At 37.0% G+C, this 26,444-nt stretch overlaps 5 protein-coding genes and 1 long non-coding RNA gene across 7 annotated transcripts; 5 read left to right on the plus strand and 1 right to left on the minus strand.

The window, feature by feature from the left end:
- The first annotated feature begins 568 nt into the window (after positions 1–568).
- On the plus strand, positions 569–2,604 carry LOC106365800 (zinc finger CCCH domain-containing protein 22-like). Its single transcript, XM_013805292.3, has 4 exons — positions 569–815; positions 1,000–1,287; positions 1,373–1,433; positions 1,508–2,604. The coding sequence occupies exons 1-4, from the start codon at positions 690–692 to the stop codon at positions 2,488–2,490; spliced, it is 1,458 nt and encodes a 485-aa protein (XP_013660746.1). The 5' UTR covers positions 569–689; the 3' UTR covers positions 2,491–2,604.
- A 1,866-nt stretch (positions 2,605–4,470) lies between these two features.
- Positions 4,471–6,104, plus strand: LOC106363975 (peroxidase 18-like). Its single transcript, XM_013803625.3, has 4 exons — positions 4,471–4,854; positions 4,951–5,130; positions 5,230–5,395; positions 5,477–6,104. Exons 1-4 carry the CDS (start codon positions 4,615–4,617, stop codon positions 5,890–5,892), a joined length of 1,002 nt encoding a protein of 333 aa, XP_013659079.1. The 5' UTR covers positions 4,471–4,614; the 3' UTR covers positions 5,893–6,104.
- A 2,352-nt stretch (positions 6,105–8,456) lies between these two features.
- On the plus strand, positions 8,457–11,763 carry LOC106396452 (eukaryotic translation initiation factor 3 subunit B-like). The gene is made up of 10 exons (XM_013836845.3): positions 8,457–8,694; positions 8,782–9,019; positions 9,114–9,257; positions 9,417–9,545; positions 9,630–9,758; positions 9,850–9,933; positions 10,018–10,142; positions 10,223–10,954; positions 11,060–11,168; positions 11,243–11,763. Exons 1-10 carry the CDS (start codon positions 8,585–8,587, stop codon positions 11,582–11,584), a joined length of 2,142 nt encoding a protein of 713 aa, XP_013692299.1. The 5' UTR covers positions 8,457–8,584; the 3' UTR covers positions 11,585–11,763.
- Positions 11,764–12,393: 630 nt separating this feature from the next.
- Positions 12,394–14,005, minus strand: LOC106390473 (ADP-ribosylation factor 1). The gene is made up of 8 exons (XM_013830940.3): positions 13,757–14,005; positions 13,628–13,666; positions 13,487–13,549; positions 13,388–13,406; positions 13,207–13,318; positions 13,026–13,073; positions 12,744–12,874; positions 12,394–12,647 (listed from the first exon to the last, which is right to left on the minus strand). Exons 1-8 carry the CDS (start codon positions 13,857–13,859, stop codon positions 12,614–12,616), a joined length of 549 nt encoding a protein of 182 aa, XP_013686394.1. The 5' UTR covers positions 13,860–14,005; the 3' UTR covers positions 12,394–12,613.
- Positions 14,006–14,565: 560 nt separating this feature from the next.
- Positions 14,566–25,450, plus strand: LOC106409438. 2 transcript variants are annotated; one of them, XR_007327194.1, is made up of 5 exons: positions 14,566–15,152; positions 23,749–23,825; positions 23,938–23,996; positions 24,088–24,239; positions 24,335–25,450. It is a non-coding gene; the product is annotated as an uncharacterized LOC106409438 (long non-coding RNA). The 2 variants fall into 2 exon arrangements; XR_007327195.1 differs by lacking the exon at positions 14,566–15,152 and having other exon boundaries at positions 23,824–23,996; positions 24,330–25,450.
- LOC125591226 lies at positions 15,163–19,634 on the plus strand. Its single transcript, XM_048765013.1, has 2 exons — positions 15,163–15,463; positions 16,087–19,634. Exon 2 carries the CDS (start codon positions 16,091–16,093, stop codon positions 18,845–18,847), a length of 2,757 nt encoding a protein of 918 aa, XP_048620970.1. The 5' UTR covers positions 15,163–15,463; positions 16,087–16,090; the 3' UTR covers positions 18,848–19,634.
- Positions 25,451–26,444: the final 994 nt, after the last annotated feature.

The following is a 26,444-nucleotide window of genomic DNA, read 5'->3' on the forward strand; positions in this document are numbered from 1 at the left end:
CATAATCCACTTATTAATATGATCATATTGTTAGACTACAATAATAATAAAAAAATGATTTATTATATTCAACCAGAAGAAAAATACTTTAGTATATCAATAAATAATATTATTTAATGCTATTTTAGAATATTTCTCTAAATATAATAATATTAGTTCAAAAGAAGAGAAATAATTAGAATATCACAAAAATAGCTCACAAATATGAAAATGATCAAAATAAATTTTATTAAAAAAAATAAAAATATAGATATACTTTTAGGTTAACTAATCTAAACTTAAAGTTTAGACGAGAGAGTTTGCGGGTTGAGGATTAAAATTTTAAATTTAAGATTTAGGATATAAAATTTTAAATAATAGGTTTAAAAATATTTTTGAAAAGAATTTGTGAATTTCAAAAAAAAAAAATATTTAAATATTTATATATATTTATATGTATAGAGTAAGAATATAATTATATTATGTATCTTTAATGAAACTTTTTTTTAATCATTTTCATCTTTTTGTATTTTTTTGGTCATAAAATTAATTTTTAAATCTATTCGGGAGATTTGTCCTTAAAAAAGTTATCTTTTCAGGAAACCACATAGAACAAAAAAGAGTTAGAATTGTAAATTACTAAAAATTGTAAAAGCCGGTTCCGTTTAGGGGTCGGGACAAGAGGCTAAAACGAGGGTGGTGTTGCTGCTATGGCGAGCGAAGAAGACAAAGCCCTTGAAGATCTTCTTGATTATCAGCTGAAAGACCAAAGAGAATCACTTTCAGCCATTGAAGAAGCCCTCGCCTCTGACCCATCCAATCCCGAACTCCTCTCGGTAACTTCTCTTCCCCAAAATCAGATCCCAAGTTTCTTGGGAAACTAGATCATCAATCCATTGTGTAGATTACCCGTTTCTCTATTGACTTTATAATCGTTAATTGCAAACAAAGATCTCACCTTTGGCCATGAAAGGCATGATCTTCATTATTGATATTTATGTTTTTTTGTTATCTATTAAGGTACATGAAGAGCTTGTTGGAGCAATCAAGGATGCAGAGGAAGGGCTTTTCCAGTTAAAACGTGCTCGATTATTACAGGAAGCTGACATTGTTCTCCACGGTCTGAATAACGCTGCTGCAGTCAAACCTGCAAATGAGCTGGAGCCAGAGAGAGAGGATTTGGATGATGGATCAAAATGCAGATTCAGGCACACTGATGGACGTTGGTATAATGGTCGCATTATCGGGTTTGAAGGCTCTGATTCCGCAAAGATCTCTTTCCTTACACCCACTTCTGAGAGTATGATGGTAAGCACTTTCTTTGGGTGGCTAGTGTTTTGTGTTATGTGTCTCAGTCTCTCAGATAACTAACGCTGCACTGAACTACTTGCAGATGTGCAAGTTTTTCATGCAAGGGAGGTGTCGGTTTGGCAGTTCCTGTCGTTCGTCGCATGGTATGTGAATCTTAATAAATGCTCTGATAACAATCTAAAGAACCGTGGTTAACTGTGTATGAGATCAAATGCAGGAGTGGATGTGCCGATATCTTCTCTGAAGAACTATGAACAGACTGAGTGGAAGCAGTCCATGGTAGGCTCCAAGATTTGGGCAGTTTCTGGAAGCAAATACGAGATATGGAGGGTGGGCGAACTTGAATCATGGGATGATAAGCTACAGCTAGGCGGAGTTGTTTTCAGAGATGATGGAAGCTCAGCTAAGCTAGGTTCTGATGCTATGGTATTATCAGAGTACGCTGATGATGATGGAGAAGACGAAGAAGAAGATGGGAGTGATTCAGGCTCTGAAGAAGAATCTGTTTCGAGTGATTACGATGAAGAGTTTACTCAAGGCATAGGCATTCTAGGAACCACAGATCAAAGGAGAGGAGGCGTCCAGAATGAGACAGCTATATTCGCCAAGTGGGAGAATCACACCAGAGGGATAGCTTCTAAGTTGATGGCAAATATGGGTTACCGTGAAGGGATGGGACTCGGCGTCTCCGGTCAAGGGAGGTTAGACCCAATTGTTGCAAAAGTGCTACCTCCAAAGAGGTCGTTGGATCACGCTCTCGAGCATATCAAGAACGGAGAAGCTAAAAGCGAGAAACCAAAGAAGAAGAGGAGCAGAGGTGGGAAGAGGAAGCGTGAGAAGAAGTTTGCAGAAGCAGCTAGAGCAGCGAAACAGGAAGAGGAATCAGATTTGTTTAGCTTCATCAACAACCAAGAGAGAGTAAACGGCAGCGGAGAGACTGCGAAAAAGAGGCAGCACGTCGGTCCAGTAGACAGGAAAGCACTGGTTGCATACGAAGACGAAGTCAAGGACTTGAAGATTCAAGTAAAGAAGCTAGAAGAGATGGTGAAGAGAAACAAAAGAGATCAGATTTTTTCAGATGCTGCGACGAGAAGATTGAAAGAAGTCCAGAAGGCACTGGCTTCTACGTTAGCAGCTCAAGCTTCTGCCTCCAATGCTGTAGAAAGCAAAGAGAAAGAAAAGAAATGGCTCAAGTTCTAGAAACATTGCACCTTGAATCAGTTTTAACATATATTTCATTGGGAGAGACAATGGGAACCTTCTTGATTATAATTGCGTTTTCAACTAAAAACAGTTACAATACATTTTCTCATAGTCTTCTGTGTATTCTAACATCTAAGTGAAGTTATTGGTGTTCAGTTGTATAGCTCTTAAGCAAGCATAAGCTGCCACTGAGCACAACGCTGCTGAACCCAACAGTAGAGCCTTCCACTGTCTACTACCACCAGGATAGCCAAAGCTGTCAAGGACACGGCTGCGCCAGAGGACATTTTTCAGTTTTCCGTTACTAAATATACCCAAAAAGGCCATAAAAAGATTGTGGCGTTTGAAAACATTACGTGTTATTCTAGTAGTTGTATGTTTATCCACTATTGGATTCTTCTACTCGCTTTCTGAGTTGATAAGGAACCAAATCTGTGTTTCTGGAAAGGACCCTTCTGGAAATTAAGATGTGAATTATGAGTAATCCACACTCATATATAGTATAGTATGTTTCTATTCCTCTAATTGCGTTATGTGAATAAGACGTACAAGTATGATGTCCATAAGTTGACGCAAATCTAAGAACCGGTTGATATTTTCATAAGTTGATAATGGTTGATGACTGGTTTAACTGTGACCATAAAAATTTAGTTGTAGCTAAGTTGGTTATATATCTCCGTAAAATTGTTACTGTAAACTCTTTTTTGCAGAGATTTTTCCTGTAATTAAATTTGTTGTAGATGTAAGCTATAGACCGTAGACATTTTAAAATAAAATATGTGATGTATATATATATATATATAATTATTTTTATCAATTAAAATAACTTATATTCATTTTTTTTTTAAAAATTTATCAAATTAAATATTATTTAAAATGTGATATGTAAATAATATGTTGCAAATTTCTTGGCGTGACAGTTTTTTTTGGATTGAAAGGGAGCATTGTTGGAAGTAAACCACACACTCTACTACTTGAAAAATTGAAGCTTTAGTTTTGGTTTTTAGCTTACCTATTGCTGCTTATGTTCTGATTGTTTTTGTTCAAACTATGTTGTTTCATAAACTTAAGACTATTGTAGAGCTGGCCCTTAGGCTAAGCCGATGAAGCATGGGTTTCCGGCCAACACATTTATTGATAAATTTTGGCCACAATTGTTCAAATAATTACCATAGTCTACTGGTATAATCTTGAGTACATGGTAGTTGAAAGGACAAACCTGGGTTCGAGTAAGAAAAACAGTTTTTTTTTGTTTTTTCTTCTAGCCATGTCTAGGACCGGCTCTGGACCGTTGGTTAGGATATAAAAACCGAGTCAGAGCCTTAGACCATTTGATGTTATGTTGAAGACTGGCCCAGTAGTAACAACACAAAAGATCAATTGTATTTTTGGACCCTTTGATCCAAATTTCAAGTAACTATCACGGAAAGGCTTACCGACCAAAACTTGTTTTATTGTGTACTTCTCTGAACTTAGCACACCTTTTATTTCGTACTAGGTAACTGGGTGTATAGATCAGACATTACAATTTCATTCTCCATGAATAGTTTACGAGATATAGTGGTTTGTTTATTTCTGTGGTCCTAAAAGAATTAATCTTGTTGTATATCAAGTCTTTCTGCTTGGTCTACAAAGTACCAACCATTTTTTTAGTTGCATAGATTCTCTTGTTCTTGTGTGCCAAATGACGTCTACTATAAAAGGCAAAAAAAAAAACCATTGGGATGCTTAAAGGGGAAAAAAAATTATTTGTACGAAATTCTGTTGCATGCAGTGGCTGTTTACTGTTCAGACTCTTGAGTCTTGAAAGGCGTCTCTCACTTTCAATTTCTAGCATTAACACCAAAACGCAAATCTTGATTTTGCAGATTGACAATGTGCATGCATGATGACTCCCTCTCTCTCACACACATGCACAAGAGAGGTAAAAACTGTCATTAAATTCTCCTGACTCAACCATCTCGCTCTCTATCTCTATCTGACAAAAACACAAATGCAATTTACAGTTATCATTTATCACAACAACTACCTCTTCTCTCTCCCTCTCTCTCTCTTTCTCTTTTCTCTAAGGGAAATTAATCAACTAGCATTGTCTTCACTTCAGAGAGACACATTCAAAGAATGGCGTCTCCCTCCTCTTCCTGCAAACAAGAACATGCATTCCTCTCCCCTCTTCTTCTTTTTCTTCCCCTACTCCTGCTCATTTCTTCTTCCGTAGCTGATCTCTCCTTCAACTTCTACGGCAGTTCATGCCCTGGAGCTGAATTTATCGTCAGAAACACCGTTAGATCAGCTTCTTCCTCTGATCCATCAGTCCTTGGGAAACTCCTCCGTCTTATCTTCCACGACTGTTTCGTCCAGGTATATTACTACCACTCCAAAAACATGACTCGTCCACCCATTTCATTATTTCTTAGATTACAAACTGAGATTTCTTTTTTTTTAATGCTGTTTCAGGGTTGTGATGCGTCAGTGTTGGTTCGAGGGAACGGTACAGAGAGAACCGACCCAGGAAACGCGTCCCTAGGAGGTTTTGATGTAATAGAAAGCGCCAAAAATTTAGTAGAAATCTTCTGTCCAGGCATAGTCTCCTGCGCTGATATCCTTGCTCTTGCTGCTAGAGACGCCGTCGAGGCTGTAAGATTTAACCAAATACACATATAGATATGACTAAAACTAATATTTTTGTATAAAAACTCTGTTTCTTGGTGGTGTGAATACTATTGGTTCGGACAGCTAGGAGGACCTGTAGTTGCAATTCCAACAGGGAGAAGAGACGGGACGGTCTCAGCGGCGGAAAATGTCAGACCAAACATCATTGACACCGACTTCACAGTTGATAAGATGATCAATATCTTTTCCTCCAAAGGCTTATCTGTTCAAGATCTTGTCGTTCTCTCAGGTAGATGTTTAAAAACTCTTAAGAGATTTATTAATCAAACAAGCCTGAAATTTTTGATTGTACTACTACTGTCTGTCTAAGGAGCCCATACTGTTGGTGCTGCGCACTGCAACACATTCAACAGCAGGTTTAAGAGAGATCCTAGAGGCAATTTCGAGCTCATAGACGCGTCTCTCGACAATTCCTACGCGCAGACACTTCTAAACAAGTGTTCGTCTTCTATGGATCCGACGACTACAGTCGTAAACAACGATCCAGAGACATCGTCCATGTTCGACAATCAGTACTACAAGAACTTGTTGGCGCACAAGGGCCTGTTCCAGACGGATTCTGCTCTTATGGAAGATGATCGGACGAGGAAGATTGTCGAGATTCTAGCGAACGATGGGGAGAGTTTCTTGGAGAGATGGACCGAGTCGTTTATGAAGATGAGTGTGATTGGTGTGAGAGTTGGTGAAGAAGGTGAGATCAGACGTTCTTGTTCTTCTGTAAATTAAGCAGAGAGGTTAGATGAATTCAGACAGAGGAGCAAAACTGCAATATAGTTTGTGGTGTCTTACTTGCGGTTAATTTTAGTACCACAATTTCTTTAATTTGTTTATGTTCAGCTGCAATGTAGACCAATGTTTCTTTTTTACTGAAATGTTAATTTTGTTATTTACCAACAAAAATTTAATAAAGGGAAACAGAATTTCAGAAAAAAAAACAAATGGTAGTTCAATCTTTTTTCTAAGAAAGAGCTCAAACCAGAGAAATAAAAAAAAAATTCATGTCAAACACTTGCTAGCAAAAACATATTTGCATAAGCTTAGTGTTGTTGTGGTAATAACAGATGGAGTCTACTAGTTAATATAATGGACTTGAATCATGAGTAATACGAGATAACCTATTTATAGTTTTATTTTCGACACCTGATTTATAAATGCTGTCAAACTCATAATCCAAATCCTTTCACAAGAGTCGTTGATACTCTATAAAAATGCGCATACACAAGGATGATGAATTAGTGAAATAAACGTAGAAAAGTTCACCAAGTAACCATGTAATAAAATGATTACGCTATAAACTTATAGTCATGTTTTTTGTTTTGTGTTTTTTTTCGTGAACAATTTTCTATATATAGCCATGAAATTTGTCTCATAACCACAAATTTTGTGTGTGGCTGTAGCTATTTTTTTTACTAGTGTAAGGGGAACATCACCAAATTGATACAGATGCCTATTATAATCTACAATAAATAATATGGTCCAAATACATAATTCCATGTAGTATCACTACATACTATACTATATTTTAAACTAGATTAAGATCTGCGTCTTGCGCGAAAATAACATTGTATATATAAATTATTTTATATATGTTCTTTTATATATTGAAAAATAATATATATACTGGATAATCAAAAGTCAATAATTGTTACGTGTATAATTAAATTGGTGTAAATATGTAAATAAATTTTATTAATCCAAAAATCAGTTTTTCTATTTTCTATTTTTATATAATTAAATTTACACAATATATACATAGATAAACATTATATTTTTAATATTGATATATTGTTAATTGATGCATTCTACTTATTTGTATCTTTTATAACAAAAAAATTAAATCGTTCATAACAAATTTGCATTGCGCAATGTTTTTGAAAGTTTTAGTAATTTATAATTTTTATAAACATTCAATGCAAATTTTAAATTTTAAATATTAAGTTGTCAGTATTTGTTCAAAGATTTTATCAAAAAAAAAATTGTTCAAAGCAAATTTCAAAATTAAAATATTTATGTATTTTCTATGGTATATAATTTAATTAAAAGATATTAATATGTATGAGACTTTCTACTTACATGATTTTGTAATAATTTGTATCATGTCATAAAAAAATATTAAATCATGGATCATAAAATTTTCAATGTGAGACTTTTTTAAAAGTTCAAAATATAATATATACGAAAAAATCTAAATTTTTATTATATGGTTAATGTTATTGTTTAATTTAGTTTAGTAACTTAAAGTTAAACAAAAATAATAGATAATACACTAATTTGTATCAAATCTTTATTATTCAAAATTATTAATTGTCATATATACTTTAGCCAAATTAGACAATTCCGTAATTTTTATTGAAGGAAAGAATTGAGAATATTAATAATTAATTTATGGTTAGTTTAATAAAAAGTTTTTATTATTTATTTAGATGGACCAATCTATTTTATAAAAAATTTAAAAATCATTGCGGTGATGATACGTGGCTACCTCAAATATTAATCCTTCTCTTTTAATATATATAAAAGATTAAATAGTCGAGTAACCGTCAATAATAGATCCGCAATCTACCGTAGAATAACTCAATCCATACAAAGGGTCATGTACAATTACATCTCATCTTCCTCACGCCGTCTCATATTTCCTAGCATTCGTTTATAACTTATCGGTGTAACTGTAGCTACTCGATAAATTAATAATCTACATAAATTAATAAATTTCGCCGGTCCCAATTTAGGCCAGTTCAAAATTTGACACAAATCGATAAAATAATAAAATAATAATTGTTTAAAAAATTATATGTAAATACATAGTCTCATCAAAATTATAAATTAATAATTTATATGTATACATATTTTATATAATTAAGAACATACTATTATATTGTTTGTTTTATATTTACTTTGGACTTATCTTTATATTTTCTTAACACTTAATATATTTTTGATAAGATTTAGTAATATTATATCTAAAACCATATTTAAATTCTATACAATATATATTATATACACCAAATAATAAAATAATTAATATAAATGTCAAATTTCAAACAATTAATTTCTATACATTAAAATCAAATATTTTTCTTATATTATTATAAATATATCTTAAAATAAAAAAATTTAAATAAGGAAATTTTTATAAATTTATATCTCTATAAATTATTAAAATTTCGAGGTTCCATCGTTATTAATCTATAGAGTTCCACTGTAGGTCCAAACTAATTACAGGCTCCGCACTGATCGGGCCGTAACAATAATGGGCCTTAGAATAAGTAGGTCCAAAATATTCATATTCCTTCTCTCCTCACCTTATCAGTAACCGCAAAAAAAAAAAAAAAACAGGAACTGAAAACCCTAGGCACTCCTCTCTCCTCCTCAGCTCCAAACTCTTCAACCGCTTCCCAGACAATCCATTACCGGAATCATGGCGGAATTGGATATCGACACCCGCGCGGGTAAGCTAGGGATCGATTGGTCTCAGGTTAACCTCGATTCAATTCAACTCCCTCCTGGAGAAAACTTCGGGATCGAGAGGTGAGTTTTTTTCCTTCTCTCTCTATTAGATCTGTAGAAATGAGATGTGATGGGAACTATGGAACTGATTCTGCTTTTTTTTTTAAGTGATGATGAAGGTGTTTACCACGACGACCAGCTAGAGTTCGACACTGGGTTCGGTAACATAATCGTGGTTGATAACCTCCCCGTTGTTCCGAAGACCAAGTTTGAGAAGCTCGAGAATGTACTGAAGAAGATTTACAGCCAGCTGGGCGTTATCAAGGAGAAAGGGCTGTGGATGCCTGTTGATCCCAACACGGGGATGACATTGGGATACTGTTTCATTGAGTTCAATACTCCTCAGGTTTACTTTCTTGTCTTAATGAGAAGAGAACATGTGTTTTTGTAAGAGTTTGTGTTAATGTGTCGGGGGTTGTTTTTTTTTTTTTTTTTTGCAGGAAGCTCAAAACGCTAAGGAGACTCATGGCTACAAGTTGGACAAGTCTCATATCTTTGCTGTCAACATGTTCGATGATTTTGACAGGCTCATGAATGTCAAGGAGGAGTGGGAGGCTCCTCAGACCAAGCCCTATGTCCCTGGGGTATGTCTAGTTTCAATCAGGCTGTGTTTTCTAGTTAGCATGTACCTTGAAGACTTATCTTGAATATTCTCTTGTTGATTTGGTGAAATGAGTTTGATTGCATAACACTAGTTGCATGTACATTTGTGTATTCACTGCTTGTTCTCGTTACGATTTCAGGAAAACTTGCAAAAGTGGCTTACGGATGAGAAAGCAAGGGATCAGCTAGTCACGCGCTCTGGCCCTGATACTGAAGTTTTCTGGAATGATGCTAGGCAGAAGAATACTGAACTCGTTCATAAGCGTCCGGTAAGTTACTTGCATCTTCTTCCTGTGTATGTATGTTTAATGTAACCATCAATTAAATATATATGGTGTTCTCTTCCTATACAGTACTGGACAGAGAGCTATGTGCAGTGGTCTCCTCTTGGTACGTACCTCGTGACACTTCACAAGCAGGGGGCAGCCGTTTGGGGTGGTGCTGATACCTTCACTCGTCTCATGCGTTATCAGCATAATATGGTTCGTTCGTTCGTTGTCTTTCCTCTTGATTGTTACTTTTCCTCTGTTGTCCTGAAGTTTGACTTTTTTTTTTTGGTTGATTCAATTGTAGGTAAAACTAGTTGATTTCTCTCCGGGTGAGAAATACCTGGTAACTTACCATAGCCAGGAACCAAATAACCCACGAGATGCAAGTGTAAGTCCATCTTTGCTTCTGTTCCCTTCCTATTTTTTTTATTTTCTTATTGCAAAGGATTCTGATTTTCTTTTCGACTTTCAGAAAGTGGAGATAAAGGTCTTTGATGTGAGAACCGGGAGGATGATGAGAGATTTCAAGGGTAGTGCTGATGAGTTTTCAATTGGAGGACCTGGTGGTGTTGCTGGTGCTTCTTGGCCTGTTTTCAGGTAAATTTCCGTAACTGCTTTTAAGTTTCCTAAAAATGCGTACTCTACATTTGTTGATATATTGTATACCTTTTCTGCAGATGGGCTGGTGGAAAAGACGACAAATACTTCGCCAAGCTCAGCAAAAACACGATCTCCGTCTACGAGACCGAGACATTCGGCCTAATTGACAAGAAATCCATTAAGGTTGATAATGTCGTGGACGTCTGTTGGTCTCCTACCGACTCCATCCTCTCACTCTTTGTTCCTGAACAAGGTGGTGGCAACCAGCCTGCCAAGGTAGCTCTTGTCCAAATCCCTAGCAAGGTGGAGCTGAGGCAGAAGAATCTCTTTAGCGTGAGCGACTGCAAGATGTACTGGCAGAGCAGCGGAGAGTATCTCGCAGTCAAGGTTGATCGATACACAAAGACGAAGAAGAGCACGTACTCTGGCTTCGAGCTTTTCCGCATCAAGGAAAGGGATATCCCCATCGAGGTTCTTGAGCTGGACAACAAGAACGACAAGATCATCGCTTTCGCGTGGGAGCCCAAGGGTCACAGGTTTGCCGTGATCCATGGTGACCAGCCAAGGCCAGATGTCAGTTTCTACACGATGAAGACCACACAGCACGGTGGAAGGGTTACAAAGCTGGGTACTCTGAAGGCCAAACAAGCCAATGCCCTCTTCTGGTCGCCCACGGGGAAGTACATCATTCTCGCTGGGTTGAAGAATTTCAACGGCCAGCTTGAGTTTTTCAACGTGGATGAGCTCGAGACGATGGCCACAACTGAGCACTTCATGGCCACGGATATTGAATGGGACCCAACCGGAAGGTATTGTCTCTTAAAAACTAAACCGGTCATTGATGGTTTTCTCTTTGTTTCAATTGTAGACAAAAGTGATGTTGTTAACAATGGTTTTCTCTTTTACTTTGATAGGTATGTTGCAACGGCAGTGACATCAGTCCATGAGATGGAGAATGGGTTCACCATCTGGTCGTTCAATGGAAAATTGCTTTACAGGAATCTGAAGGATCATTTCTTCCAGGTATGTAACAAAAACATAACTTGGTCTCACCATGTCTAAATACATAATACTGTAAATTTTCTATGGTCGTATAGTTAGCATGGCGCCCAAGACCTCCATCATTCTTATCTCCGGAGAAGGAAGAAGAGATAGCGAAGAATCTGAAGAAGTACAGCAAGAAGTACGAGTTAGAGGATCAGGACGTGTCGCTGCTGTTGAGTGAACAAGACAGAGAGAAGAGGAAGGCGTTGAAGGAAGAATGGGAGAAATGGGTGAAGCAGTGGAAGTCGCTGCAGGAAGAGGAGAAACTTGCGAGGCAAAGCCTCAGGGATGGAGAAGTCAGTGATGAGGAAGAAGAAGAGGATGAAGCCAAAGAAGTTAAAGAAGTTGAGTTCGAGGATGTTATTGAAGTCACTGAAGAAGTCGTCCAAGAATGAAGAAGTGGCTTCTCGTTATTTACTTGTCCTTTGGATCTCTCTTTAGACATCATCAAACTGTTCTTTTCGTTATTGTCTTCTGTTCTTTGAAGTTTTAAGAGAATTTTCAATTTTGGTTCCTGAGGATATTATGTTTCTTTATCCAGTGTTTGAATTATATGTCGGAGCACTTTAATAAATCGATCGTATCTTAAATCCAAAATCACTTTGGTTATGTCCCACCAGCAACTCTTGAACGTGCTTTTGGGATCACAAACATCCTCATCACTTCCAATCACAACAATTATTATGTTCCTCACACACTGCGTAACATTCCATCTCATGGGACATCTTGATTGTACTCTTCCTCCCATATCAAACTGGGTCTATCGAATTCTTGCCCAAAACCTCTGTTCCGCTCATCATTTCAAAGAGGAGGGCACCACGCCTGATTCGAAGAACTAAGTAACATACTAAATTTCAGCCCTCGACTTACTGGGTTGTTTCACAACACCAAAGAAGCTCTTGCGATCCAAGCTTTTGATCATGAGCTACAGACAAATTCAAGTTTACTGCTATAAGCTGAAATCTCTGGCTGATCTGCTCTCCAATATTGATGCGCCAGTCAACAAAAGAACACTTGTCATGAAAATTACATCGGTGTTATCTAACACAGCCATTTTCAAGCTTTTCCAGTGCTAAATCAATGCTAGAGATGAAGTTCGTCTCAAAAAGATAAACAAGAATAATCACAAAGAGCTTATTAATCCAAAGACTTTCGAAATATCACTTGGACCCTTGTTAGTATTTCTTATCGGTTCATATTTCAATTTCATGTTAAAAGGTGATGTTCTCTTTATGGGTATCAATCACAAATCCGCGTAAGGTTTTATATCTTCTCTCAAAAGGAAAAGAATAATAATAAGGAAACATGTCATTGATATTTAACTCTTTAAATGAAGAACTAAGCACTTTACTAAACAACCCAGTAAGTAAAGAAGAGAAGATACAATGTCCAGGGGGGTGACGAGACAGTGCATGAAGATGATTCTAACCACTTCCCGACTTCAATGTATTACTCAACCTGAAGATCAAAGATAGAAAAAGCAAGATGAATATTTGAGAACCAATCAAAAACGCAAAGAGTTTGTTTTGTAGCATATAAACTGTGGTTGCATACCAGTCCAATCCTTCGAAAAGGCCCTCGCCTTTAACAGCACAAGTTTTGAAGATAGCCCACTGACGACTCTTGATCTTATGCAACTCCAAGGCTTCAGTCACAGCGGCATCATCAAGTGCACCAGGAAGATCCTGTTCAGTTGGTTTTAAGGAAACTCAGAACAAAGTTTTGTACGCATTTAGCAAAAACAAACTAAACAGGAGGAGGAAAAAGGATCTTCAATACAACTTTCAGATGAAGCAGGCAAGAAGGGCTACAACCATTTAAGATACTACTACTAACCTGCTTGTTTGCAAAAATGAGAACAACCGCACCTTTCAATTCCTCTTCCTACAAAACCAGTTCCAAAAGTTAGATGCTGACAGTTGAAGAGTAAGCTTTGATGCAGCTGCTGTCTATAACAATTCCTAAGAAAATGATTCAACAGAACAGAATAGAAAGGAGGAATCCTTGAGCAGTAGACCTCCAAAATGGCATGGAACTCCTCTTTAGCCACCCGGATTCGATCTGTATCGCTCGAGTCAACAACGTAGATCACTGCTTGTGTATTGGGAAAATAGCATCGCCAGTATGGCCTGTCACAAACAACAAAATTAGAAAGCGCACACAAAGGAAACAACTACAATCTTTGATTCAAAGTCTACCTGATGCTCGTTTGTCCACCTGCCACAAGAAACAAATTTGATTAATTTAAAAATGTGGAAACTTTACTCAAATCAATCTGATATGCTAAGTAAGCCTACCTAAATCCCAGACCTGAAACTTGATATTGTTGTACTGCACTGTCTCCACGTTGAATCCAATAGCTAACAACACATCGCCAAATTAAAAACAAAATTAAATCAAAATCGCATCAGCTAAGATCTAGAGATCAATTTACATACTAGGAATCGTGGAGACCACTTCCCCCATCTGAAGCCGATCTGTAATCCATAAAAAAAAATCAAATTCATAAAGAATCAAAAACGAATTGGTTGAGATGGAGAGGGGGGGGGGGGGAGTGATGATTTTACAGAGGATAGTGGTTTTGCCAGCATTGTCGAGACCGAGGACGAGGATACGAGCTTCTTTGTTGCCAAACACTGAAGAGAACATCCGCGTGAACAGGATCCCCATCTTCTTCTTCTTCTCCGGTTCAGATCAGATCAAAGGATCGAAAGAGAGAATCTTCTTCTTCTTCTCCAGGACCATTCGACCTTCTCTTCTTTGAGAGTTGGAGAAATTTTCAGTTATTTTTCGTCTTTTGATGCCTCTGATGCAAACAGAGTCTTTCCTTGGGCCCAAATATATATGTATATAATAAGTCCATACTATAGTTTCTAAGCCCATCGTGTATAATGAGCGCTTTTAGTAAAAATTGAAGATTCCGACAGAAAGCCATTATACCAAAATAAAAACTGATCAAGGATAACGCAAAACCTAAACTATCGACATTTGTATGGAGTGCACTTCACTTCAAAATCTCTTTGCATATCATCAAATTAAGGCAAAGCAAGCAAATGGGACTAGTACTCACGATGATCTTTTGTATTGCCATTTGTACCATACAATGTGTTGAAATTCTTAGTTCGGAAAATGTATTTGATGTTAATTCATAACAAGAGTTATTTTATCAACTCAAAATAATCTACGAATACAGCTAATAATAAGGCTGGTATGTACAAATTAGCTTTGGACTATCAAAATCAGCACAAAGATAATTAAGGGAAATAAATTACACAAGTTCACGTAAATATATGAAAGTAACACATAAATACATAAGAGACAAATTATAAGGATGGTATTATATTAATAATCATATGACGATAGTTTTAATATTTTATCAAAATTGACACGTGAGGGTTATACGTGCATGCATACTGAACCATGTAAAATTCATATCTGAAAATTGTACATCTATCTATCTATCTATCTATCTATATATATAAAATATTCTTTACTCTCTCCAGAACGCGCCACCTCAGCGCCACATCAGAAAGTCGAATTTTGCGGACTCGACAGGTGTCTCGCCTATACTAAACGCTGCGCTTCATTAAAATTGTTTCTGATGGGCTTCTGAATATTAGATTTTGGCCCACTGATGATCACTTTGTTTTCTTCACCTTGACGGGAAAGAACCTTAGAGTTTCCACCGTCGTAAAGCTTATGTCGCCTTCCTTCACCAATGATGAAGGTCCTTCCCGGTGCCATCCATTTTCACCGGCGAATGATTGATGCAAGCCTCTGTCTGCGTCGATTCGCTTCCAACTCTTCTCATACGTTTCGAGATTGGCAACGTGACGTAACTCCCGTCCATTCAATCACTGTCATTAAAGTTTTAATTGCCTCCATCTACCCACTCCTTCGACGATTTCACTTTCAGTACATCCCTTTCCTTCAAGTCGTCGGTGCATCTGCAGCTATATATAGGTGTGTTTCCCTCCATCAAAATCATCACTTTCTTACGGAGATTAACTCCATATATCCCATACCCCCATAAATGAATTCTTACTGCTCCCACTCTATTCTTCGTACCCTTTTATCCTTGCACTCCCCAAACTAGCCTTTCATTTATTCTCCAATTAAATAAACCAACCATAATTCAACAACCTACATGGCCCACAAAACAACCTTAACCAATCAGATTTCTCCTGACCCACATGTCTCCTTCTTCATCGTACAAGCTTCTTCCTCTCATCCTCCATTAGCATTTTTTGAAGCTCAAAAAATAGGCAATTCAGGTTCGTTTTCGATGATTTTTTTTTTGTGATATTACATTTAAAAATCGTGTATATGATGGGTAACGTTAAGAAAGTAAGATTTGATGAAAATTTGAGAGATTAAAAACGATTTCAAAAACTGTGTTTAGGGCTATCGGGTACTTTTAACGTCCGTTTTGGATGAATTTTTTGCTGAAATGTTATTAAAACAAGTGTATATCTCGGCTAGTGTAAAAAAAAGAAGATCCAATGAAAATTATGAGAGATTTAAAAAGATTTTGAAAATTGTGTTTATAGATTTTGGGTATTTTTATGTGTGTTTCGATGATTTTCTGTGTGTAATTTCATTTAAGATGAATTATACATCATGGTTGATGTAAAATACTAACAATAGGGTCCTAAAAGCGAATTAGTTAGTACAAGGATAAGTTCTGGGTATTACTGGTATAACTAGTTTTACTAAAGAAAAAAAGTTTATTGGAAATACTAGGATTACTATATTGATATTTCTTACTGTGATTTCTAGTATTACTATGTATAGTACTGAATTAAAGTAGTATTAGTAAGAGAAGATTGTACGGTGTGATAATTAATTCTAAACATCTTAATAATGAGAATTCTAATGATATTCTATTTTATTTCAGGAAGATGCAAAATCTGAATTGCACAATCATTTGTTTTGATTATGGAGGATATTATATGAAAGATGAGGCTGAAATAAAATGGATCTCGGGAGGTGGTGAAGGAGAAGATGAAATCCACACGATTGTGTTGAGGAAATCAATGGAGGATATCACTTACTATGCTTTGGTTGAGCGTATTTGCAGAAAGATAAGGGTAGATGAATCTAAGGTGCAAGTGAAGATTAGTTACTTTCCAATGGTATTGTATTCGTACAAGCCATCATACATTTGGAATGATGAAGACGTTTTTGGTTATCTACTGCAAGTAAATCATGAGAAGTGTAGAAGTGTTCTACATGTGGAGTTCATCAATGAAGAAGTGCAACTTTTAGAAGAGGATGAGGATGGTACTGAGAATGATGAAACTGATGTCTATGTCGGTCTATCTGATAGAGAGGCTATAGAGGCTGGTGATGAAGATGATAATGGTGGTGTGCTCACTTTTCACGAAGACATTGAGATGCATGATGGTGTCAATCAGAGACGGGATGATGGTATGAATTTGGTTATAGGTCAAGAATTTATAACCAAGGAGGCAGCAAAAGTTCTTATTCAAGCAGCGTCGTATCAGAAATCTTTTGAATTTGATATAATTAAGTCGGATACTAAGAGATTTGTGGTTAAATGTCGAGGAGCCAAAGATGGGTGCAATTGGTTTGTGCGAGTTGCAATGTTAAAGACGTCAAATATTTGGACGGTTAGAAGTTTCATCAAGCAGCATACATGTTCTGTCGTTACAAGAACATTGCCTGATAGAGAGGTTGGTGATGAAGATGGTACTGAGAATGATGCAACTGGTAATGAAGGTACTGGTGGTGTGCTCACTTTTCACGGAGAGATTGAGATGGGTGAGAATATCACGGAAAGAGATGAGCATGTGTTTGAAGATACAGAAGTAAGACCAGTAGTTGTCTATCAGCCACGGGATGATGGTACAGGTTTGGTTTTAGGTCAAGAATTTAGAACCAAGGAGGAAGCAAAAGTCCATATTCAGACGGCTTCACATAAGAAATGTTTTGAGTTTGATATAACTAAGTCGGATACTCAAAGATTTGTCGTTAAATGCCGAGGAGCCAAAGACGGGTGCAAGTGGTTTGTGCGAGTTGCAAAACTAAAGAATACAGATCTTTGGACGGTTAGAAGTTACATCAAGCAGCATACATGTTCTGTTGTTACTACAAGAACACTGCCTGATAGAAGGAAAGGCACATCACAAATCGTTGCATCAGTTTTGGCTCAAGATTATCCTGGTACATTTGACACACCAGTTCCCAAAGTTCTGATCGATTTGGTTCATCGAAAGGTTGGTGTGCATGTTTCATACACCTCAGCATGGAGAGGAAAAAGAGAAGCTGCTAATGAAGTGCGAGGAAGTCCAGAAGAGAGTTTTACTTTATTATACTGTTATATGCACATGCTGGAGCAGACAAATATTGGCACAAGAACTCGTGTGGTAGTGGATGAGGCCAACAAATTTAAGTATCTGTTTTTTGCCCTGGGAGCTAGCATAGAAGGGTTCAGTGCGATGAGGAAAGTCCTCATAGTGGATGGAACACACCTGAAGAATGTTTATGGTGGAGTTCTCCTCATTGCGACTGCTCAGGATCCTGATCATCACCACTACCCAATTGCGTTTGGTGTAGCAGATGGTGAGAATGATGAAAGCTGGATATGGTTTATGGAACAGTTGAAATCAGTGATATCCGATGTCCCGGGATTGGTATTTCTTTCAGATAGAAACAAAAGCTTGATCAAGTCAGTACGTCTAGTGTTCCCTGAGGCCGAACATGGGTATTGTATATGGCATTTGTCTCAGAATGTTAAAACCCACGTCCATAACAACAAAGATACTTGTGCGTTCAAGTTTAGAGAATGCACACACGCTTATACGGAGGCTGAGTTCAAGTACCTTTATCATGCTTTTCGCCGGAAGTATCCTAGTGCAGCAACGTATCTTGACAAAAGTGTTGAAGAGAAGAAGTGGGCTAGATGTTACTTCAGAGGAGATAGGTACAATGTTGACACCACCAATTCAATAGAATCTTTTAATGGTGTTATTAAGGAAGCGAGAAAGTATACCTTACTACCAATGTTTGATGTTATCATTGCGAAAATGTCTGAATGGTTTAACAACCATAGGAAGGAGGCAGCTGAAATACCATACACACTGAAGCTTGTGCCTATTTTGGAAACCGAAATGTCTAAAAGATGTGTTGATGCGGGGTTTCTTACAATTGACGAATTAAACAGCTTCCATCTTGAGTACAGTGTGCATGGTACTGACGGCAAGGTTTATACTGTTGATATGGCTAGGAATACTTGCAGTTGTGAACAATTTGATAAAGACAAATACCCTTGTGTGCATGGAGTGGCTGCTGCCACATTCATGTCTAAGGCAGCGGGAAGGGAACTCCATCTATCAGAGTATTGTTCAAAATACTATTTGGTGGAGCAATGGGCTTTGGCTTATCACAGGACCATATATCCTGTTCCTCATATGTCTGATTGGGTTATACCAGAAGATGTTAAAGCAAAGAAAATACTTCCTCCAGATTTTGACAAGAAGAAAGGAAAACCACAACAAACAAGATTTCCATCAGTAGGAGAATCCCGTGGAAGAGGAAAAAGAGGCAGAGGAGGAGCTAGAGGAGCCAGAGGAAGAGGCAGAGGAGAAGGTATGGCATCGTATTTTGAATGTGGGAGTGGTTCAGGTACTACCTAGGTTTTACTGGAGATTACTGGGCTTATTATGTGAAATTTGGATTACTGGGTTTTACTGGTATTATTATGTGCAATTTGGATTACTGGGTTTTACTGGTATTATTATTTGCAATTTGGATTATTGGGTTTTACTGGTATTATTATTTGCAATTTGGATTACTGGGTTTTACTGGTATTATTATGTGCAATCGAAACCAATGTGTATCACTACGTTATGTGTAATTTAGACTATCTTTATATGATTATTTTCAATTCGTAGGCTACGTATATAATAAATATATAGATTAGACTATTTTTGTTAATTATTTTCAATAGTTTAAGAAAATCTTAACGGTTTCCCAAAAAACTTCCTTAACTTTCATTGTTAGTATGTGAATGGTTAACAATATAGTAAGTAGAATTTTACAAAATACATATTTCTCGTAAATTGCTTATGTAAATGTCTTCTTTGACGATAATAATAGGGTAAAATCATTGGTTCTACTACCAAACATTCTTTTTTGAGATGGATTTACTACAAAAACGTAAAAAATGCCAAAGTATTACTATGTGTATGGTGGTATTACTATTACCTTGAAGATTACCATAGGTATTACTAAGTGTTAAAAATAATATTAAAATATTTATGACGGCTGCACGTTTTAAATGTGAAATGCATTTTTCAATTCGTTTTTTAATAATATATATATATATATATTTTAGTGTTTACTAATTTTTTGTATATCTTTTATAGTGTTTTTTGGCGTAATAAACCCAGTAAATCTAGTTATCCATCTTACTCATTTTTGGGCATGGTAACACATGTAAACTTAGTTTTCCAAACCTGTTGCAACACACCAAGATTTAAACATTCAAAAGCATTCTACTACCAAGTTTTAAACATCCAAAATACTTAACATTCTACTACCAAGTTTTAAACATAGATTCCTAATAAATACATAAGCCTAAGGCTTTGTTTTACGCTTCTTCCCCTCCGTGAAAGGAGTCTGCACCCACTGTGATTTCCTCTTTGGCCTGCCACTCTTCTTAGGTACAGCAACAGCGGCATTCTCCTTGCACCTATGCATGATCCAAGGACTCGGTGCTTCCTTGTAAACAACCATGATCAACCTTTGCTTTTCTTCCTCAGTATATTCCTCAACAATTTCCCCAGCCTGTTCCTCGACAACTTCCCCAGCCTGTTCTTCAACAACTTTCACAGCCTCTTCCTCTTTTTTCTCTTCTTCTGCAACTTTCTTCCTGCTTTTTCCCTCTGTTTCCCCAGCCTGTTCCTCGACATCTTCCCCAGCCTGTTCTTCAACAACTTTCACAGCCTCTTCCTCTTTTTTCTCTTCTTCTGCAACTTTCTTCCTGCTTTTTCCCTCTGTTTCCACAGCCTCTTCCGCAACAACTTCAACACCTTTTCCAGGTTCTCCCTCCATAGTCCTTGTCACTAGTCTCCTCGCAGCCATTGCCTTAGTCCTACCACGTGGTGGTGTGGGAGTTCCCTCCGTCTGATTCCCACGTGGTGGTGTCGGAGTTCCTTTTTCTATCTCTGCCTCCCGAGCCTCAGATTCCACCTCATCAGTCTCACTTTTCTCCTTATCTTGCTCCCTGGTTTCAGACTCTTTCCCTTCAACTTCTTCTTCTTGATCCTCTTTCCTTTCAACCTCTGCTTGATCATCTTCGCCTTCAGCCTCAAATTCCACCACTTTTTCTTCAACTTTCTCATCATCCTCACTGTTCTCTTTCTCTTCGTCACTGGTTTCAGCCTCTTTCTCTTCACCTTCTTCTTCATCTTGTTTCCCTCCAACCTCTTCTTCTTCCGCTTCAATTTCTTTCCAAAGTTTATCAGCTTGTACTCTACATATCTCCTTCAATTGCTTCAACTCATCAGTCTCACTCTCACTTTCACTCTCACTGTCTTCCTTGCCTTGCTCATCAGCCTCACTATTTTCCTTCTCTTTCTCATCCTCTTGCTGAGCATTGTCATCAGCCTCTTTCTCTTCCCCTTCTTCATCATTTTTTCTCTCAGCCTCTTGCTCAGTATTCTCGATGTTATCGTTCTCTTTCCCAGCCTCTTGCTCAGCATTAGCTTTGTCCTTCTCAGAATTAGCTTTCTCCTTCTCTTCATATGTACCATAGTCCCACTGTCGAAAATCCATGTCTTCACCATGACTCGGCTCCACCTTACTCTCAATAGAAGTTAGCTTGTCTTCCATTTTCTTAGCCCTTCTTTTCAAAATCCGCTGGTTCTTTTCAATATGACTCATCCTTGAGCCTAGAGCCTCTAGCTTTGTCTCCACCGTTACGTGAAGTCCAACAAATCCTTCTCCTATGAACTCCAAAATCCTCTCTTCCAGACCTTGCAACCTCGAATCTAAACCAGAATTAGAGGATGATCCTTCTGCAAACGTCACCTTTTCTTTGTCTTTATTTTTTGGCAACACTCCTCGTGCAGCTTGATCTAACTCATATAGCTCTTTCCACCAAATATTCTTCTGCTTCACATTTAACCAGTAGTTCCAAGTATCACTTGGGCTGCCCTGACGGTCATACTCTCGCTCCTCATCAATGATACGAGCCAGCATAATTTGCTCACCAATAGTTGGAACTAACACACTGTTGATAACCTGAAAATAAAACAATAAGTTAGATCAGTTAAATTTTATGTTCATCTAGCTTCTACTATAACTATATACATGTACCTTTGTGTCTCCAACTGCAGCATATATGTCTTCCAAAGGATAACCCTTAAGACTGGACTTTGTAAACCGGCTCTTGCACATCCTTGGACAGTCTTCACTACACTCGTCTGAATAGATTCTAAACGTTTTCCCCAAATCCGGAATACACTCAAAAGCCAAAACCTAGTACATCCATTGTCACAGTGTTAGATTTCAATTATATAACAACTAAAAATTTACAAAACTATATGATTTACCTCTAAAGGGATTATGAATCCAGGAAAGGCGCATGCCTCTTTCACTTCACCCTTCAGATTGTTCATCACGTGCTTAATCTCCTTTATTGCATCCTCAAATGTTAGACGACTCCAGGGAAATGATCTGCAAGCATCTAAATCGTCAATCATCCTTAATATGAAGAGGTCTAAATGTCCAGAATCCTTCGGCTTTCCTCTGATAACCCGACCAAGAAAAAACAAGACAGTCATCTTCAATCTATCTGGACACGGTGGCATAGACAACATCTTCTGCTGCACATCGCTGATGGTGATCTTCTTTCTGTCATGGAAGTAATAATCCACAAACTTATAACCCCCCAACTTCTCGTAGTTTGGTGGATAATCACCGCAGTCTAAGCCAGAGATGAGGGCATGCTCCCTCATAGAATAGCGGATGGGTACACCATTAACCGCAAACCATGCAACATCATCTTCTGGAGTACAAATGGTGCGCAAGAGTAACATCCACATCCCCTGGAGCTTCAGGTTATCTTCGTCTGGCATGTGGAAGAAATGTTGAAATTGAGGATGGCTTGTGAACCATTCAGCCTCAGGCTTACCCTTGATGAGCTTTACTGTCTTGGTTACAAAGCACTTAGTTTGTATCTTGGAACTCTTGGGGAACTCACTGCTTTTGAAGTAGAACTCAAGGGGTTGCATTGGTTGCATTTCCTGCAATCAAAATACATATATACATGTTAGTAATGCTAGTAATACAAGAAGTACTAGTAGTACTGCTAATTACTACTCAGCATTTCTCACTAAAAATAACAATGAATAGAAAATATATACCTCTCTTTCGGACCCCTCCCTTTCGGACTCATCTGAGGCTGAGAGCGATTCTACACTTTGTGCTCTCACTGGCTCTCTCACTGGCCTACTCTTCTTACTCTTCTTACTCTTCTTACTGCTCTTGTGAACTCTCGGCTCTGGCCTTTTTGCAATTGAGTCCGGTTTTTGGATTCTAAGAGATTGACGACGCCTTTCATTGGGGACTCCTTTTTGATTTCCCTTCATAACTTCCCTGTACAAGACATTACAACACTCAATGAAACAGACATTACAACACTCAATGAAACTAAATTCAAACCGCAAAACAACAACACAACATCAACTAAGTTTCCCAATACAATTTTATTAACAAAAATTAAATACAATTTATCACTCAAATCGGAAACACACAAAAACAAACGCATCAGTCTACATACAGATTCGATGTAAACATAAGACACATTCAAATTTTTCCCCAAATTTGTTTTCAAATCTACATACAAATTCGACCAAATAACAACCAAATAAAGGGAAACTAATCACTTACCACAAGGAACGAAGATGGAGCTTCGATTTCGACAAAGAAGGAAGAAGAAACGAAGCGGTCTCGACTTTAGGGTTTCAGACAAGAGAGACAAAGAGATAGTTGAGACACAAACGAACAAGGAAGAACGAAGATGGATTTTCGAATTAAATGGAGAATGAACAAGGAAGAACGAAGATGGATACCCTAGGGTTTCAATCTCCGATTTCTCAATAGAGAGTGTCGCAAGGGGAAGGTTGGGGGGGAGAGACAGACCCGATGATTGAAAATTTTGGAGAAGAGAATGTTGAGTAATTCAAAACGACATCGTTTTGGTTTAGATGGGTCGGGTTTTAGGGTTTGTATTGTATGGGTCGGATTTTTCTTGTTGGATCTTGTAAATAACTGAATTATTTTAGGGCAATCCGTCTTTAACCACATTTTCTATTTAAAAAAAAATGAAAAAGAAATTATATTATAATAAAGGGATAAATAGGAATTTTTTTGGAGGGTAGAGGGCATATGAAGTTATCGTCCCTTTCTTACTCACAATCTTATCAAACAGATAAACTTTTGCAGAGTAGAATGGCGAACTCCTTTCTCCTCCTTGCTAACTTAAAAACTGATTGTTGTAGCACAAAAACTGAAGTTCGTTTTCTTATAGATGTACTTGGCAGACAAAAATCTCAGAAACATGGGGCAGAGCATGATACAGAGGAACTGGAAAGTCTCAATCATAGGGTAAGCGTTCTTAGCGAAGGGGAAATGCTTTTACCATTGTTGCATTAAGCATGTTGTACTTTCTCTCGCAAATTATTTTTAACTTTTGGAAATTTTGCTATATGTCTCTCAGATTGAACTTAAGAGGTTATGCCTTATGTGTGAGCCGATAGTCAAGAGCGAGAAGTTAAAGTAAGTTAATACTTACTACCCTTTAGATCTTCTTTTTTTTAAGCAAAAAAAGCAAATGGGCACTTGACATTTTACTGGTTTATATTTTCAGCGAAAGTTGGCTATTTCCTCACATGGGAGACTTGCTGCCAGAAGAGTTCACGCTGCATGTTGATTACCGGTCCGTGATCCATTTTCTCTTCCCGAAGTTTCGTCGGACTCATCTACAAGATCAATAAAAGGTTATCCAGATAGTCATAAGAGGTAATGACTTCGTTAATGTTTTCTTCTCTGACCCTCAACTTAGATATTGGTCTTAACTATTGTGCTGCATGGACAATATGGATTCTATAGCTCAGGCTTAGAAAGCTCATAGGGTGAAGGAGAGGAAGCTTTGAGAGAGTGATAAAAATGTGGAATCTCTATGCCTGATTTCTAACAAAGAAATCAAAATTCAGAGCAAGATGGTACCATTTTCTGCCCAAATCTTAATCCACATCCTATAGATACTACCTATGTATGGGCTAAAGTTGTACCTAGATGCCCCATCAGAGATCGACGCAGTCACTTGGTCCAAGTGAAACTGACATCACTTGCTGACTGATTTGCTCAGTTATGGTCAGTGTGGTTCAGACATGGAAGAGACATTTAGGTGGAGTATCATACAGTGTCATTTTATGACTACATCACTACGTTTGTTATGCTGCCTCTTTGTGTTCGTTCTTGACACTTCGACAATATTTCCTTTGTTATGTAAATATAATCTTTTGGTGTTGAAAAACTTATAATATTTGTCAACAATCTCTTCTTCTTTAATTACAGCTGAACTGAACTAAAAAGGTTATGTACAACTCATGGAAGCCAATTCAAAAGCATCAAAACTTACGATTAGAAAGAAAATTTAGACAAGTTTGATGACCTCGAAATTCTCAAATATCGAATTGTGTGAATGCTTTGATGAATCCAAATAACAAAAAAACATAGGCATATTTCAAAATAAAGAAAGCTTTAATCGCTAATTCTCTTCCTTGAATTATACAAAATGGATAACCTAAGAGTAATATATAAAAATGTTCAGATTCTGAAAAAGACAGACTTCGTCCTGATTACCCAAAGACCCAACTATACAATACCAGAGAAGAGGCAGAAATAAGAAAAATGCCCCTAAATTTAATCACCAAATCAAAACACAATAATGTCATAAGAATCAGTATTTAATGGAAAACGACGTAATTAGTTCAAACAAAAACTTAGAACACATACAAAAAATTAAGGAACATTCAATTGTTATCCCTGAACTGAAGCTAATTAAACGGAACTCTACACATCTACAACAAAAACTATATAACAAAATTGCTCAACATCGTATAGCTTCATACACACAAGTACACCTTAATGATAAAAACCAACAAATAAACATCATAAACCACAAAAGACAACATTCTGCGGAAACAAACATAGAGTAATATATTTAAGACTCAAACAAACATGTATAATTTTAAATAGTAATGATCACTATTAAATTTGTATGTAGTCTACCTAACTGAAATATATTCTCAAGTAGAATGGGATCAAACTTTACACTACTTATTACTAATAATTTCGCTAAACCATCGAGTAATTTTTTTTAAAAAAATTATAATTATTACTATAGTTAAACTAAAACAAACATTAAATAAAGCAAAATAATAATCATCTATAACTTTTTCAGTAATTAAATAAATTTACGATTTTTAAAATAAATAGATAAATTATTGTAATAATAAACAAGAAAAAAATTGATTATAATTTCTGAACTAAACATTTTAAATATATTTATTTTATTTTTCATTTGTTTATCCGTCCGTAGGGCGGGCCTGCCCTAGTATAATATATAAAAAATTTAATCTTTTTTTTTTTGTAAAATGTTAAATATTATACCAAGTTTTTCAATTTTTTATAGGAGATACAGAGGGAGACTATTAAGGCCATGATTAAGGGGGGCTCCAGGGTGGGTTTTTAGGGGAAAAAAGTGGTGTGGGCCCCACAAAAAAGGGAGAGACCGTGTCTTCTGTCGTGAAAAAAGGATAGGAGGGAGGAGATGAGAACACGAAGATAGACTGGAGAAGCAGAGCAGAAGAGGGAAGAGGGGAGAGGCTCCGGTGACCGCCTAAAGGACACACCGGTCGCCGGGAAACAACGAAAACCCTAGGCGGCTGAACTTTGGTAGAGAGAAGAGAGAGGATAAGAGATAAGAGATAAGAGATAAGAGAGAGGATAATTGCGAACGTTAAGTTCTTCAATTTTTTTTTATCACATATGCGAACGTTAAGTTCTTCAAAAAAAAAAATTAATCTTGTTTCTGTTAGTCTAAAACATTGATGAACTATTAACCTAATCACTCGACAAATGAGCTGATCTATTGTGGAGTAGAGCCGTAAACTGGGTTAGCCCACGTCCATTAACCCATATCCATTTGTCCATTTATTG

The sequence above is a fragment of the Brassica napus genome, chromosome C8, assembly GCF_020379485.1.
Source record: "Brassica napus cultivar Da-Ae chromosome C8, Da-Ae, whole genome shotgun sequence".
Taxonomy (NCBI): Eukaryota; Viridiplantae; Streptophyta; class Magnoliopsida; order Brassicales; family Brassicaceae; genus Brassica; species Brassica napus.

What these genes read in the sequence shown, in the direction of transcription:
- LOC125591226 (XM_048765013.1), top strand. Translation starts at nt 16,091, where the DNA reads ATGCAAAATCTGAATTGCACAATCATTTGTTTTGATTATGGAGGATAT.
- LOC106396452 (XM_013836845.3), top strand. Translation starts at nt 8,585, where the DNA reads ATGGCGGAATTGGATATCGACACCCGCGCGGGTAAGCTAGGGATCGAT. An exon ending in TTGAGTTCAATACTCCTCAG is followed by an intron (nt 9,020 to 9,113) that starts GTTTACTTTCTT and finishes TTTTTTTTGCAG; the next exon opens with GAAGCTCAAAACGCTAAGGA. An exon ending in TGCGTTATCAGCATAATATG is followed by an intron (nt 9,759 to 9,849) that starts GTTCGTTCGTTC and finishes ATTCAATTGTAG; the next exon opens with GTAAAACTAGTTGATTTCTC.
- LOC106390473 (XM_013830940.3), bottom strand. Translation starts at nt 13,859, where the DNA reads ATGGGGATCCTGTTCACGCGGATGTTCTCTTCAGTGTTTGGCAACAAA. An exon ending in TGGCAAAACCACTATCCTCT is followed by an intron (nt 13,667 to 13,756) that starts GTAAAATCATCA and finishes TATGGATTACAG; the next exon opens with ATCGGCTTCAGATGGGGGAA. An exon ending in AGTTCCATGCCATTTTGGAG is followed by an intron (nt 13,074 to 13,206) that starts GTCTACTGCTCA and finishes CTGGTTTTGTAG; the next exon opens with GAAGAGGAATTGAAAGGTGC.
- LOC106365800 (XM_013805292.3), top strand. Translation starts at nt 690, where the DNA reads ATGGCGAGCGAAGAAGACAAAGCCCTTGAAGATCTTCTTGATTATCAG. An exon ending in CCAATCCCGAACTCCTCTCG is followed by an intron (nt 816 to 999) that starts GTAACTTCTCTT and finishes TTATCTATTAAG; the next exon opens with GTACATGAAGAGCTTGTTGG. An exon ending in TTCCTGTCGTTCGTCGCATG is followed by an intron (nt 1,434 to 1,507) that starts GTATGTGAATCT and finishes GATCAAATGCAG; the next exon opens with GAGTGGATGTGCCGATATCT.
- LOC106363975 (XM_013803625.3), top strand. Translation starts at nt 4,615, where the DNA reads ATGGCGTCTCCCTCCTCTTCCTGCAAACAAGAACATGCATTCCTCTCC. An exon ending in CTAGAGACGCCGTCGAGGCT is followed by an intron (nt 5,131 to 5,229) that starts GTAAGATTTAAC and finishes TGGTTCGGACAG; the next exon opens with CTAGGAGGACCTGTAGTTGC. An exon ending in AGATCTTGTCGTTCTCTCAG is followed by an intron (nt 5,396 to 5,476) that starts GTAGATGTTTAA and finishes TGTCTGTCTAAG; the next exon opens with GAGCCCATACTGTTGGTGCT.